This window comes from Mustela putorius, unplaced genomic scaffold, assembly GCF_011764305.1.
Source record: "Mustela putorius furo isolate JIRA1106 unplaced genomic scaffold, ASM1176430v1.1 tig00004007_pilon_pilon_pilon, whole genome shotgun sequence".
NCBI classification, from domain to species: Eukaryota; Metazoa; Chordata; class Mammalia; order Carnivora; family Mustelidae; genus Mustela; species Mustela putorius.
Window position 1 is genome coordinate 13,886,524 of NW_025422145.1, and position 14,236 is coordinate 13,900,759.

The 14,236-nt window shown below is 65.4% G+C and overlaps 1 protein-coding gene across 3 annotated transcripts in view; it reads left to right on the plus strand.

Moving 5' to 3' along the window:
* The window catches only part of PKD1 (polycystin 1, transient receptor potential channel interacting), a 41,440-nt gene that overhangs the window by 7,023 nt on the left and 20,181 nt on the right, over positions 1–14,236 (plus strand). For 2 of the 3 annotated variants that reach the window (XM_045072254.1, XM_045072256.1), the window contains exons 2-13: positions 6,717–6,788; positions 6,890–6,961; positions 7,219–7,388; positions 7,647–8,318; positions 8,444–8,627; positions 9,747–9,967; positions 10,332–10,447; positions 10,816–10,942; positions 11,461–11,708; positions 12,103–12,855; positions 13,668–13,799; positions 13,989–14,164. In XM_045072254.1, coding sequence (XP_044928189.1) covers positions 6,717–6,788; positions 6,890–6,961; positions 7,219–7,388; positions 7,647–8,318; positions 8,444–8,627; positions 9,747–9,967; positions 10,332–10,447; positions 10,816–10,942; positions 11,461–11,708; positions 12,103–12,855; positions 13,668–13,799; positions 13,989–14,164 — 2,943 coding nt within the window. The remainder of the gene's footprint in view (positions 1–6,716; positions 6,789–6,889; positions 6,962–7,218; positions 7,389–7,646; positions 8,319–8,443; positions 8,628–9,746; positions 9,968–10,331; positions 10,448–10,815; positions 10,943–11,460; positions 11,709–12,102; positions 12,856–13,667; positions 13,800–13,988; positions 14,165–14,236) is intronic. The other variant, XM_045072255.1, reaches the window with a different exon arrangement.

Below are 14,236 nucleotides of genomic sequence, written 5' to 3' on the forward strand. Positions count from 1 at the left end.
CATGGGGTGGGCCGCGGGCCTCAGGGGCGCCGGCCAGAGCGTGCTTGCAGTCTTGCTGCTGAATAGAACGCAGCTGGAAAATGCAGCTCACGTCCTTTTTTCCCGGAACACCTCGTTCTTTGTGGCTTGGCAGCTGTCTCTGCCAAGGGGCCCAGTGGTGCCCAGCCGCCCGTGCCAGGGAAGGGGCTGCGTTTACGGCCAAGGTGGGCAGGGCTCGTTCTTTCCCCAAGGTGCCTGTGGGCCCAGGCCTGGCCAGGTGTGGTGTCCCTGACTTTAGCAGCCCCCTGTGCCCTGAAGGATGCTCTGGGGCCACCCTGGGAAGGGCTTCCTTTGCTTCTGGTGGAAGCAGAGAATGAGGCCAGTGCTCAGGGCAAGGCTGACAGCACTGTTGGCCTTAGGATCCGGGGCTTGCAAACCGCTTTGGAGCCCTGGGTCAGGCTGGTTTCATGTCACTGGCCATGCCCAGTAGCTGAGGGGGCGATGGGATGGCTAGCTGGGCTGGAAAGCCTGAGGCCATGTGCCAGCTCCCCAGCCAGGATGGGGAAGAGCACAGCCTTTCCCCTTTCTCCCGATTCTGGGGACACATGGTGGGATGAGCAGGGCTGCCTCCCCGAGCCTCAGCATTCCCACCTGTGGAATGGGCTGGTCACTCCTTGCCTGGCTGATTGTGACAGGTCTGAGCGCAGCTCCCGAGCATGGGTGCTGGATCCGGAGGGAGGCTGGGCACCCTTCTGTCTGTTCCTTTGCCTCCCCTTACCCTGAAGGGGGCCTCAAATCCCCAGACCCTCTCCTGGGGGGGCCGCACCCTGTCTTGTTAAGGGTCTGAAGGTGGCTGCCTTGGGGCACATTGGTCTGTCCAAGTGTGGAGGACTCCCCACCCCTCGGGCCCTCCCTACAGGTCTGAGCTCCCCTCCCTGTCCTGGCCTGTGGCCACAGGGGCTTCCTAGGTGGGAAGCAGCAGCACACTGGCTGTGTAGGCCCGTCCTGCTGAGACTTCAGTAGCGGGAGGGCAGAACTCCAGTGACGGGGGCCCCCGTAAAATGCTGTGAGGTTGGGATCTTCCCAGGCTGGGCCTCTCCCTCTCACTTTGGAGGCTGAGACAGCCCCTTGATGCCGCCCTGGGCTGGCGGGCCCCTCCCTGGAGAGCCTGCCTCTGCCCCCTCCCCAGCTGGCCCTGTCCTCGTGTTTGTCTGCAAATCTGCTCCTTCCTAAACTCGAATTCATTAATTTACACATCATCATTTCCGGCCCTGGAAGCCAGCCTTGCTCACCATAAATAGACAGAACGAAAACAGAATGAGGTTATTACGCTCAAACTGGCTCGGTGCTCCCGGCAGCCTGGCCCCCTCCACGCCCCCAGTCTCCCCCCTACCCAGACGCAGCGTCGCCAGCCCTGGGTCCCAGGGGTGGGGGGCAGGGCAGGCACTGCACTATAGCCACTCCCCTTTGGGCCAGGCCTGGCTCCTGAGAAGATGTGTTGGGGGTCCTCCCTGCTGGGCTCAGGAGAACCTGGCAGCGCCTCAGAGAGAGGACGGGTGGCCAGGGCTGCCATTCCTGGTGATGGAGGGAAGAGAATGGAGCCCTGGGCCTTGGATGGGGAGCGGGTACCTTCTGTCCCGCCAGCGCGGCTGTCCTGTCCTCCCAGAGGAGGGAGGAGGCAGCTGCTGGCTTGGGAGGAGTGGGTTACATAACTTCAGCTGCGGCCCCTCCGGAGCCCGTTCCCCCCAAGCCCGGTTTCCAGTGCGGCGGCCAGCGCAGGGGTGGGGGTGACGGGCTGGGGCCTGGCACTCGCCCCCGCCGCTGACCACATGCGTCTGGAATGTGCAGATGTTTCCTTGGGGGCTCCGGCTGGCCCCCAGACCCCGCCCAGCATCTGGACTGGGGAACGGGCACACGGGCCACTCCTCTCCTTGGCACCGGAGGAAACTGAGGCTGCTCAGGGCTGCCAGGCAGGGTCCCAGCTTCCCTGGGACCTCCAGTGCCTCAGCTCCAGAAGGGCAGACTGCTCTAGCAGTCACCCCAGGCTTAGGAACGCTCCAGACCTGCTTGTGACCACCCCCTCCTTGGCTTCTACCTTCATGTACCCTGACCCTTTCCTGTCTCCTGGGCGCCCTTCTCCCCTCCTCCCATGTGGGCCCTGATGTGAGCATGGGTGGGATGCAGGAGCTGAGCCGTGTGCGGACAGGGCTAGGGGAGCTGCTGATGCTCACCACGGGGGCCCTTGAGCACCTTCTGCTGAGCACCTCCAGCTTGTGGTACGAGCGAGGACCCTCACCCGAGCTCCTGCTTGCAGCAGGAAAGAGCAGCCCCAGATGGCCAGGGGTATGCTCTTGGGTGCCTGTACTCCGGGGGAGGCTGGTGTCCCCCCTCATGACAGTGTCTGGTCTGGGAGGCAGGGAGAGCCTGGGGGACAGCTGGGGCTCCCCAGTGGACTGCTGGGTCCCTGTGGGGGAGGAGAGGGAAGGCCAGCCTCTCAATCTGATCCCTGGTGCCTGGGGAGGTGACACGTGGGAGGTGACACGTGTCTTATGCTTTCATGGGTGTATGCCTGTCACTTGGTAGTATGTGGGTCCCCAGGTCACCCACCTCCTCCTTAAGCTGGTCTGACCCCTCCAGTCTTGGCCTTAGGATCTGTGGAGTTGGCTTGAGTGGGCCTCGGAGGGGCTGGGGAGTATCTAGCTGGCCCAGAGGGTAGGCCCTGCTTGGCCCAAGACCTCTCAGGGGTGCTGTCCAGCCAGGCTGCTGGCCCTTCTCCCGGGAGGGGCTGGCCGCTGCTCGGCCAGCCCTGCTGCTTTCTTCCTTCGGGGTCTCCCTGGGCCTGCTGTGTCTCCCCTGCCGTTGTGGGGGCTGGGCTGGCCCAAGGCTTCCTTGGCCTTTCACCAGCATGCTGATAGTAAGAACAAATGTGGACAAGTGGCTGTGGGACAGAGTGAGGACCCTACTAGTAGTTTCTTTCCATGTCCCCATCCCGGTGACCCCCACAGCTCCCCCTTAGTGTCCCCTCTGCCCTTCCCCTCTCTCCCAGTGTGCACCATTAGCCACGCAGCCTGCCCCACACAGCTGCTCCCACACCCTGGGGCTGGGGCTTAGGGCCTAGTGTGTCCTTAGGGCACGGACTGTAGCTGAGCAGGCTCCTAGGGGAGCCTGCTGATGTTTTCTGGGCCCAGGTGAGTGCTGGGGGGAAGGGGCTCAGCTGGGACCTGGAGCAGTGGCTAGTGCCCTGAACTGTGTGTGACTGATGGTGGGGCCTTTGGCGTGCGGGGGAGGGGAGCCTCGATGGGGCTGCTGGGCCAGACAGAGCTGGGTGGAGGACTTGGCCGAGGGTGCCTTGGAGCCACAGGCCAGTGAGGCTAGGGTCAGCCGTGTCCCGACGGGCCAGGGTGGGTGCTGGCTGCGTGGCCTGGACGCCGAACTTGGCCTGCCCCCACCCCTGCCGCCCCAGGGTTCTCAGGCGCCACCAGCAGTCCCCAGAGCTGCCACTCATGATGGATTTTCCAGAGAATGGGATGTGGAGAACACTTTAGGGATTTTCCTTTTTTCTTTCCTCTTCTGCCTGAGGCCCAGGCTGGGAAGCTGCCCCGGGAGCCCCTGGTGGGTCTCGCCCATGCTCACCCTCCTGTCCTGCCACCCCCCGGCCCCATCTCTTGGACGCTCTCCCTGTGGCTTCCTGTGCCCTGCAGGCTGCTGCTTTCCTCAGAGGCTCGGACACCGGGAGGTTCCTTCTGCTACGGCCACTCCACGCTAGAGCATCGTGGTTGACCGTGGGTGGGAGTCCGGCTGCCTCTCACTGGTCTCCTGGCCTGGCCCGCCCCCTACCCCACCCCAGGAGTGGGTGCGGGCCGGCTGGGGGGAGCCTGAGCAGCGCGGGGCAGGCCATGTACCCCAGAGGAAGGCCTGGCCCGCCAGCCAGAAAGCACCCCTCCCCAGCCACATGTGAGGAGGGACAGGGCAATCTAGGCTCCACTGTGGGGGGCACACTTGACCTTGCCAGCGGGTCTTGTCCCCGTGTCCCCTGGCCCCCAAAGGCCTCTCCAGCCCTGGTGTTCCTGGAGCCCCAGTTCTGGGTGGAGACAGACCTGGGCACATAGCCACACACATGCACGCTGTCTCTCCGTGCCCGCCCTCCCCCAGATGGGAAACCCGAGCTCAGTGAGACCAGCGCCTCGTCGGGGCACCGAGCTGGGACAGGGCAGGGCTCTGGTCGGAGCCTGCATCAGCGGCAGTGCTTCTTCTTGAGGAGGCCTCGCTGCCCCAGCCTCCTCTTCGATGGGGCTCCCGGTGCCCCTTGCCAGCCTCCTTGCCTCCCGTTCCCCTCTGAGGCCCCCACTCTGGGCCCCCAGGGCAGCCTGTCCGTCCATTTGTGCACACCCCACTTCTCCTATTCAAGGGTACTGCGAGTGTGGAAAACTCAGGGGACCTGCCTGCTCTCAAGCCTGGAGCTGTCACGGTGCGCCCCTTTCCAGCACTTTCTTTAGATCTTGGTTGAACAGTTTCAGGGGAGGGGCTGGTTTTGTGACTGGATTTCTCTTGGTCTGTGTGCTGAGGGGGCTGCCCCTGCTGGCGGCTGAATGGGCTCCGGGCGCTGCCCCTGTGCAGCCTGTGTCTCCCCACAGGTGAGGGGAGGAGTGTCTGTGGCATCCTGGTCCCGGCACTGGGGGGGCTGCTCCAGGTGGAGACCCCAGGCCTTAGCCCCACCTGGTCCCCACGGGAGTTCCAGCCTTGCTCACTTCACCATCCAGGGGAATGGGAGCCCCACTGGGCCTGGCTGAGTGACCAGGGTGGCGGAGTGGCCCGGCAGCAGCCCAGTTTGCAGCCCCCAGCCTTCTATGGTCTCCACGCGACCCCATGTGGCCTGGGGGTCATTTCCGGAGCCTGGTTCCAGATGTGGTCCACAGCATCAGGAGCCGGGCTGGGGGTGTGGCTCCGGGCATCCCAGCCAGCAAAGCACTGGACACCCTCCTCCCCACGTCCTCAGGGGCCTGTGTGCACCTCAGCTCTCCCAGCAGGACCTCGTTTCCACACCAGCCAGCTCTAAGGTCCTGCTGTATTGGGAGCAGGGACATCCCCGAGGGTGGCTATTGGGAGCTGGACACCCCCAGGCTGCCTCAGGAGCCTTGATAGGAAGGGCTGCGGAAGCCAGGTGCCCAGGGACAGGTGTCGACCAGGCTGTGGTTGGGGTAGGGTGGGATCTGAGTGTAGGAGGAGCTGGGCTGGCAGGAGCAGGAAGTGGTTGGGCCAGGAGGAGGCATCGGCAGACCTCCACCTCTGCCCTACTGGGTGGTCACTGGGGGCCGAGGTAGGGCCCGGGAGAGGCATTCTGGGGACATCTGAGGGCGAGTGGTGACACCTGCGAGGGCAGAGGCTCTGCGGGTGAGTCCCAGGCCTCATCAGCTTAGAGGCCCCGACGGGGCTGCTCAGACATGGGGGCCCCGGGAGGGGAGAGGTGAGGAGGGTGCAGTGAAGCAGGTGACCGGAGGCGTCCACCAGGTCAGGGGAGGGGATGGGTAGGCGCGACCCTGGCCTCCACCTCCAGGCTGGGAGGGACAGTGGTGCGGTTAGCCGCAGAGCATGTTTTTGGAAGGGCTTTAACCTTCCTGGGGGGTGGTGTCGCCAGCTCCCAAGGGTCGTGGTTCTGAACCATTCACAGTTTGGGGGTGAAAGTGCTTTGGGGCCGCTGCTGTCAGGGGTGCGTCTCCTCACATCCGTGACCTCTGTGTGTCTTGGGTTAACGATGCGTCCTGAGCTGGTTTTCCTGGCCAGCTGGGCTCCACACCGTCTGGGAGCCATGCCTGTGTAGAGCGGACCCCACGTGGATGCGGCCAGCGCTGCCCGGTCTGCAGTCCGGCTTCACTGACGACACTCCACGCGGGGGCTGCATCTTTTCTGTACTTGGCCCCGCTTGCCTTGCTGCTTCGCCTCTGCCGGTACTTGACGCTGTGACCCGTGGGTGGTGCCCTCCTGTGTTCTCTCAGTCAGGGAGGCTCTATAGGACTGTCACCTGTGGCTTTGGGCTTTGTCCCACTCCCCGGACCCAGCTGAACCTCCCCGGGCTTGCAGAGGGCCGGCCCCGCCCCCGGCCCGCCATGTCCTCGTGCTGACGTGCCCAGGCTGTCTCTGGAGGGTCCGGCCCAACTTGGCACAGCTGGACCCAGTGCCTGCCTCACAGTTCAGCCGGCCTCTGCGATTCCTGCCCGGTCCTGCTTCTTGTTGAACCTGTGTGTTGCCTTGTAGACTGCGCCGGTGTTTGTCCTGGGGTCCTGTCAACCTCGGTGTTTGCTGTGGCCTGTCACCTTAGCTCTGAGAGGAGGTGGTCCCCCAGGGCCCCCTCCCTGCTTACCTGGTCCTTGTGCCCCACTGTGTCTTGGGGGCATTCTGAGACCCCCTCCCCCATGCTAGCAACAGTGAGGCCCCTGGCCCTGGAGACCCTTAGGCTGCCCTGCTGTGTTCCAGACCCCACGTGGCACGGTGCTGCCAGGCCCGGGGGTGGGGGACTGGAACTGCTGGGGGGCCTAGTGCTGGGCAGAGAAGGGGCATGGGGCGGGGCGTGGATGGGGTCCTGCGGGCTCCCAGCCCTCTCGTAGTCCAGTCATTGGGATCCTCTGTCCTGGCCGCAAGTAGGAAGTTGGAGGGAGTGGGAAGCCTCTGGGGGTGGGCCTGGGTCTCCTTTTTGCCCTGTCTGGGGCTTTGGCACTGACGGTGACCACTTTGTTCCCCAGAGATGTCTCCCACAACCTGCTCCGGGCACTGGACGTCGGGCTCCTGGCAAACCTGTCCACACTGACAGAGCTGTGAGTGTCCCCCTGCGGAGTGGGTGGACGGCGGTTGCCTGTCACCGTTGCATTGATGGGGGCTTCTTTCCAACCTTGCTGAATCCTCCCTTTTCTTCCAGGGACATAAGTAACAACAAGATTTCCACTTTAGAAGAAGGAGTATTTGCTAATTTATTTAATTTAACTGAGATGTAAGTTGTTTTTGGTGTCAGTAATTGCCCTCCCTGCCCTCCTGACCTGGCCTCCATGCCCATTCCCGTCGGAGAGCGGGCGCTGGGGGCCTCTTGCTTGCCTGCTGGAGCTCGTCTGGGGCCATGGGGCGGCGGGGTGCTGCACTGGGGAGGGCACCCCAGGCCCCTGCTTCCTGCGTTGAGGCCAGCAGTGACCCCTCCTCCGGGCCCCTGCCCTACCCTCTGCTGAGCGCCCGGCCTGGCCCCCCGCCCCGCAGAAACCTGAGTGGAAACCCCCTGGAGTGTGACTGTGGTCTGGCCTGGCTGCCCCGCTGGGCGGAGGAGCAGCGGGTTCGCGTGCTTCGGCCCGAGGCGGCCACGTGTGCCGGGCCCAGCCCCGTCGCTGGCCGGCCCCTCCTTGGCGTCCCCCTGTCAGATGGCGGCTGTGGTGAGTATGGCTGGAGTGGGCCGGCTGGGGCCTTTCCTGCTGGGCAGATCCCGGTAGGTGCTTGAGGGCCAGCAGCTGCGGCCGTGGGTGGGGGGGGTGGGCAATAAACATAGCAGCGGAGACAGACCCATTTGGGGGTCAGCAGGGTCCTGTGGACCCAGGGGACGGTGTAGGCAGGAGGTGAGGAGCGCTGTAGATGAGGGCACATGGGACACAGGGAGCAGGCGTGCCAGGGACCAGCCCGTGTGCTCCATCCAGGTGAGGACTACGTCGCCTGCCTTCCTGACAACAGCTCGGGTGCCGTGCTGCTGGCGGCCTTCTCGGCTGCCCACGAGGGCCCGCTCACACCTGAGGCCTGCAGTGCCTTCTGTTTTGCCGCTGGCCAGAGCCTCGGGGCCCTCTCAGACCAGGGCTGGTGCCTGTGCGGGGCGGCCCAGCCCCCCAATGCCTCCGCGGCCTGCCTGCCCTTCTGCTCCAGCACGCCGTCGACCCTCGCCCCTGCCTGCCGGGGCCCCACCATCCTGCAGGACACCTTCCCTGCCTCCCCAGGAGCTGCCCTGCTGGGGCCTCGGGGACCCCTGTCTTCTGGGCAGCCGGCAGCCTTCCGCGTCACCGCCTCCCTGCCCATCCGCTCCACATGCTGGGACTTTGGCGACAGCTCCCCCCGGGTGGACGTTGCCGGTGCGGCCACCACTCACCGCTACATGCTGCCGGGACACTACCATGTGACGGTGGTGCTGGCCCTGGGGGCCGGCTCGGCCCAGCTGGAGGCCGAGGTGTGGGTGGAGGCAGCTCCCGCAGCCTTGGAGCTCTCATGTCTGGTCTCGGTGCGCAGCGATGAGACCCTCAAGCTTGGCGTCCGGAACCGTGGCGGCTCAGACCTCCAAGCCACATACAGCATCGTGGCTGTGGACGAGGAGCCGGCCCAGGGTGGGTGCCCTCGCCCTGGGCCTGGGCCGTCCCTCCCCTCACTCACCCCTGGGGGCTGGAGCGGGGGGGGGGTGCTGGTTGGGCACATGCTGACGCCCCTTCTCTGCCCGCTGACCCCCCCCCAGTGGTGCATCCGCTCTGCCCCCCAGACACCGTGATCTTCCCAGACAATGGGCACTGCTACCGCCTGGTGGCTGAGAAGGCCGCCTGGTTGCAGGCACAGGAACAGTGCCGGGCCTGGGCCGGGGCTGCCCTGGCCATGGTGGACAGTCCTGCCGTCCAGCGCTTCCTGGTCTCCCAGGTCACCAGGTACCCACCCCCCACCCCGGAGAAGCTGTCAGGTGGGGGTCCCCACAATGCTGGGGTGGGGGTGGCCAGAGGCCCGAGTCCAGCTGGCAGGCCTGATGGCGGCCGAGGACCCTGTCTTGCTTGGCGGATGCCATTGCCATCAGCTCTTGGGACAAAGATGTGGGCGTGGGGGGTGCATCCAGGTCCTGCGGGCCCACCACCCCTGCTGTCCTCATTGAGCCCTCCTGGCAGGAGTAGGGCCGGTTCTGTTGTGACCATGGAGACTGCCCTCGGCCCCCCAGACCTTGAGGAACGGTGCTTCCTTGTAGCCGGCCCACCCCTGCCCCCGGCAGGTCGTGCCCATTTCTCCCCAAGGCTCTGGAAAGGGCCGACCAGACTGTGTCTCATACCCTGGATGTTCTTGGTGTCCAGAAGGGGAAATTGAGGCCCAGAATGGTCAAGGTCCCTGGCGATAGCCGGGCCCCAGTGCCTGGCTCTGACCCTGGCACCTCACTCCTCTCCCTGAGTTCTCCACGTGTCTGTCAGCCCTCCTTCCAGAAGGGTCTTCATACCTCGGCAGAGCTGGGGGAGCAGCCTGTGGGGGGGGCAAAGATGCAGGGCTTTTGCTCCCCAAATGCTACACTTAGAGCTGCCATTTTTTTTTTCTAATATATTTTTTACCCATTTGATGTGGTGGGGGTGGAGAAGGGGCAGGGGGAGAGGGAGAAGCAGACGCCTGCTGAGCTCAGAGCCCAACACAGACCTTGATCTCAACTCTGAGATCATGACCTGAGTGGAAACCAAGAGTCGGCCACTCATCCAACCGCAGCCCCCGTGGGCCTCCCTGCCCGGAGACTGCTCACACAGGACACCGCTCTCAGCCTGACTGAAGCCTCCCCTGCTGGGAGCACTCCGCTGGGCCCTGGGTTCCACAGGCATGGGTGTGAGTTGACACGGCTGTGGCCTTGCTTGCCAGGTCATCTCTCTGAGCCTCAGTTTCCCCATCTAGAGATGGGGAGAGGGGCAAGGCCTGCCTGAGGGGCTGCCGTGAGGAGCCGGCTCCCAGAGAGAGGACAGCTGGAAGGGTGCCTGTCTTCCGGGAGACCCTGGGCGCCCACTCTCCCCTCTGCCTGCCTGCAGGAGCCTGGATGTGTGGATTGGTTTCTCTGCTGTGGAGGGGGAGGAGGCGGACCCTGCCGTGCAGGGCGAGGCCTTCAACCTGGAGAGCTGCCAGAACTGGCTGCCCGGGGAGCCGCACCCGGCCACTGCCGAGCGCTGCGTGCGACTGGGGCCGGCGGGGCAGTGCAACACAGACCTATGCTCCGCGCCCCACAGTTATGTCTGCGAGCTGCAGCCTGGAGGTGCGCTGGGGCCCTTGGGGGGCTTCGGGTCACCCTCTGCCCTCAACCAGGACCGACAGCTCCCTGGCCATCCTGGGGAATTCCTTCACGCGGCTGTCCCTGACCCCCCACCACACAGGGGCTCCTGGCCGCCCTGGGGACTCCTCCTGTCCCCCTAGGACAGTCACATCCTTCAGGCTCATTGCTCAGCTGTTTAGTGTGGCTGAGCACCTGTGGTCCTGAGCGGAGCTGCTCCCAACAAGACTGAGCTGGGGAGCAGCTGGGAGGCCACTGCCAAGGGGCTCGGTCCCAGGTCTGGCCCCGCCTTGGGCCCCTGACACTGTCTTCCATGGCTGGCGACCTCACTGCACACTTGCTGTCCCAGGGCCTGTGTGGGACGCAGAGACCTTCCTCGTGGGAGCGCCCAGTGGGGACCTGCAGGGCCCCTTGAGCTCCCTGGCACAACAGGAGGTCCTCTCGGCCCCCCAGGAGCTTGTCGAGGTAGGCCAACCCCCGGGCCCACCAGGACAGGCTGCTGTGTCTCTTTAAGGTGCTTTCTCTGGGCCTTAATGACGTCCCGTGTGCCCGGTAGAGACTGTGCCCCACACCCTCCGCCATGCGGAGAGCAGCAGTGCCCCCTCCCCGTGTCTGAGAGCCCCGAGTGCTCCTGAGCCTTCTCTCCACAGAACAAGGGGGCGGTACCGGTGCTCAGCGATGGTTTTGAGCTGAATTTTCCTCCTGAGTGACTGTCTTCCTCAGTGTGAAGCCCCATGTGGTGGCTCCTTCCCCTCTGGGCCGGCCTGGATTGGGGTCTGGGGTCTTGGGCTCGGGGTCTGTGGAGCTGAGCAGCGCCCCCCACCCCCCCCCAGATGATGGTGTTCCCCAGCCTGGGCCTGAGCAGGGAGGCCTTCCTCACAGCGGCTGAGCTGGGCACCCAGGAGCTCCGCCGACCCGTCCAGCTGCGGCTGCAGGTGCTAAGGCCCACGGCAGAAGCAGGTGGGGCTCTGTCTGGGCAGCGGGTGGGCGGCTGTCCCCGCGGTCACAGGCCCTGGTCCACTGTCCACTGGATGGGTGTCTAGCCTTGAGGTGGGCAGAGTGGTGTCCACAGAGAAATGGACTCAGGCTCGGGACCCGCAGGACAGCCTGTGTGGGGCTGGCCCGGGTCCATTTTCTGGCCCAGGGTCGAGAAGGATAGAGGGGTGATTTTGGGGCCCGAGTTGCTGCCTGGCAAGACCTTCTGTCAATGGGCGCCTGGGGGGCTCAGTGGGTTGAGCCTCTGCCTTTGGTTCAGGTCATGATCCCAGACTCCTGGGATCGAGCCCCGAGTCCGGCTCTTTGCTCAGCGGGAACCCTGCTTCCCCACCCCACCCCCGCCTGCCTCTCTGCCTGCTTGTGGTCTCTGTCAAATAAATAAATAAAATCTTTAAAAAAAAACAAAAAACCTCCTGTTATCGTGGGGGTGTCCCTGGCTGAACAGCAGGCCAGGGCCCCAACACCCCTCTTTCTCCTTGCAGCGGCCCCTGGAAGCAGCAGGGAGCCTGAGAGCAGGTCTCCGGAGAGCCAGACTGAGTCTGTCCCTGTGTGCGCCCCAGAAGGACACTGGTGCCCCCGAGCTGGTCTCCACCTCCCACTGGATGACCCCTGCCGCCCCCGGGCCTGTGCCAATGGGTCCACGTCAGGGCCGGGACTCCCCGGGGCCTCCTATGCACTCTGGAGGGAGTTCCTGTTCTCTGTGCCGGCGGGGCCTCCCTCCCAGTACTCGGTAAGTGTCACCAGCCTGGGCTCCCCCTCTGCTGCCCACCTGGACAGATGGCACACTCTCCCACTCCCCTGCCTGCCCTGCTTCTGTCCTTGTCCTTGCTCAGCACCCCTAGCAGAAGAAACTGCCAGCTCGGGCTTTACCCCTTGTTCTGCTTTGTCCCTCCAAGGCCCTGCCCCTGTCCAGGAAGGGCCCTCCCATGCCTGCATCCCTGCCCTATGCACGTCCCTGTCCCAGCGCCTGTCCCATCTGTCTCTGCCATGAGTGCTTGGGGAGCCCCCGTGGGTCCTGTCCACCTGCTGGAGCCCCTGATTCGGTGCCTCGGGTAGCACCCCTTCCCCCAGCCAGTGGTGGTCCACTGTGAGGACCGAGCAGAGCCTGCCTTTCTCTCCAACAGGTCGCCTTCCATGGCCAGGACAGCCCCCTGCTCCCCGGAGACCTCATCGCCTTGCAGCATGATGCCGGACCAGGAGCCTTTCTGCGCTGCTCACCCGCCCTGGGCGCCCCCGGAGCCAAGGCCCCGTACTTCACCACCACCACTGTGGCCTGGCTGTCCCACCTGCCCACGCAGCTGGAGGCGGCCCCAGCTGGCCCCGTCTGTGCCTTGCGGCTCCTGGCCACCACGGAGCGCCTCACCCTCCTGCTGGGGCTGCAGCCCAACCCAGGGCTGCAACCCGGGCGCTACGAGGTGCGGGCCACCGTGGGCAACAGCGTGTCCGTGCACAACCTGTCCTGCAGCTTCGACGTGCTGTCCCCGGTGGCGGGGCTGAGGCTGGCCTACCCCATGCCCCACGACGGCCGCCTCTACGTGCCCACCAACAGCTCCACCCTGGTGCTCCAGGTGGACGCTGGCACCAGCGCCACTGCCACAGCCCGCTGGCCCGGGGGCAACGTCAGCGCGCCCTTCGAGGCCGCCTGCCCGGCCACAGTGGCGGCCCTGCAGCCCAGCTGTGCTCTCGAGGCCAATAGCACCCTGTTTGCAGTGCTGGAGCTGCCCGGGCTCCGTGAGGGCGAGCACACGGTTGAGGTCGAGGTGGAGAATGGTGCTGGCCAGGCCAGCCTCAGCCTGCGTGTGACGGCCGAGGAGCCCATCTGCGGCCTTCGCGCCACTCCCAGCCCCGAAGCCCGTGTGCTGCAGGGCGTCCTGGTGGTGAGTAGCACCCCCACCCCCACCTCGACATGGGCCGGGCAGTGTGAGGGGAGCGGCTCCTCCCTGGGGAGGAGGGAGCTCGGCCTTGGGGCGGTGGGCTTGGTGGCCGCTTTGGGGCGGGCTCTGTGAAGGGCTCCTCAGACTGTCACTAATTCTGCAGTCCGTGGAGCGGTCCCCCGAGATGGCAGTTCCGACGCAGCTGCAGTCCACTCCCCCGACCCGCTGCTGCGCACCCATGCCCACCTCTAACCTCACCAACCTGTGTGTGCCCTCGAGGCCTCTGCCGTGCTCCCCCCAGGCTATGGGGAGTACTTCCTGACCAGGAGGCACTGGGGCCATCCTGCCGCTGTCCCTGTCCCGGCTGTCCCCCCACAGCAGGCAGCCGCCCCACGGGGGCCACGAGAAAGGCCATTTCTGACCCCTGCCACTTGTGCGGTCCCCTCCTGCCGCTTCCCCTGTTCCTGTTCCGTCAGCGGCCTGGGGTCAGCCTCCAGGGCCCCCTGATAGTTATTTGCTGCCACAGGGGGCCTGGGCAGGAGCCCGGGGACAGGCCGTGTGGGGATTCGGAGATGGTGGGCTCTTGCTGTCACTGGTACTGGGTCCCTGTTCAGATAGCAGGAGAGTGGTCAGAGAGACTGGGCCCAGGCTTGGCCCCATGCCTCACGGCCCCTCCAGCCTCCCCCTCCCCTGTGGTGTCTTGAAGTCGCCTGGGAAACCCCACTGGGAGGCACGTCCAGATAGGGGGGACCTGGGTTAGGGCAGAGCTAGCCACCGAAGCTCTGGGGCTGGCCGACGCTGTGCCCTTCCCGCAGCGGTACAGCCCCACGGTGGACGCTGGCTCGGACGTGGTCTTCCGCTGGACCATCGACGACAAGCAGTCCTTGACCTTCCACAATGTGGTCTTCAATGTCATCTACCAGAGCGCCGCGGTCTTCAAGCTCTCGGTGGGTGGGGGGCACTGGTGGGGCCAGGGGCGGGCCAGGCTGGGCAGTGCTCACCTTTGTCTTCTGTTCTGCTTTGCTCCCGAGGACCCCTCGGCTGGCTGCGGGTGAGTGCGGGGTGGGGGGGGCTGTCTACTGCCCGGTGGCACCCCCTCCACCTGCGGCAGCCCATGTGCTCCCCTGTCTCTGCAGCTGACGGCCTCCAACCATGTGAGCAATGTCACCGTGAGCTACAACGTCACTGTGGGGCGCATGCACCGGATGAGGGGCCTCTGGGTGTCGGCAGTGCCGCCTGTGCTGCCCCCCAACGCCACTCTGGCCTTGGCCGCCCACGTGCTGGTGGACTCGGCTGTGGAGGTGGCCTTCTTGTGAGTGTGCCTGGCCTGGCGGGGAGTAGGGTGGGCTGCTCCTGGGGGTGCTGGGGCTGGGCTCCCCCTCCT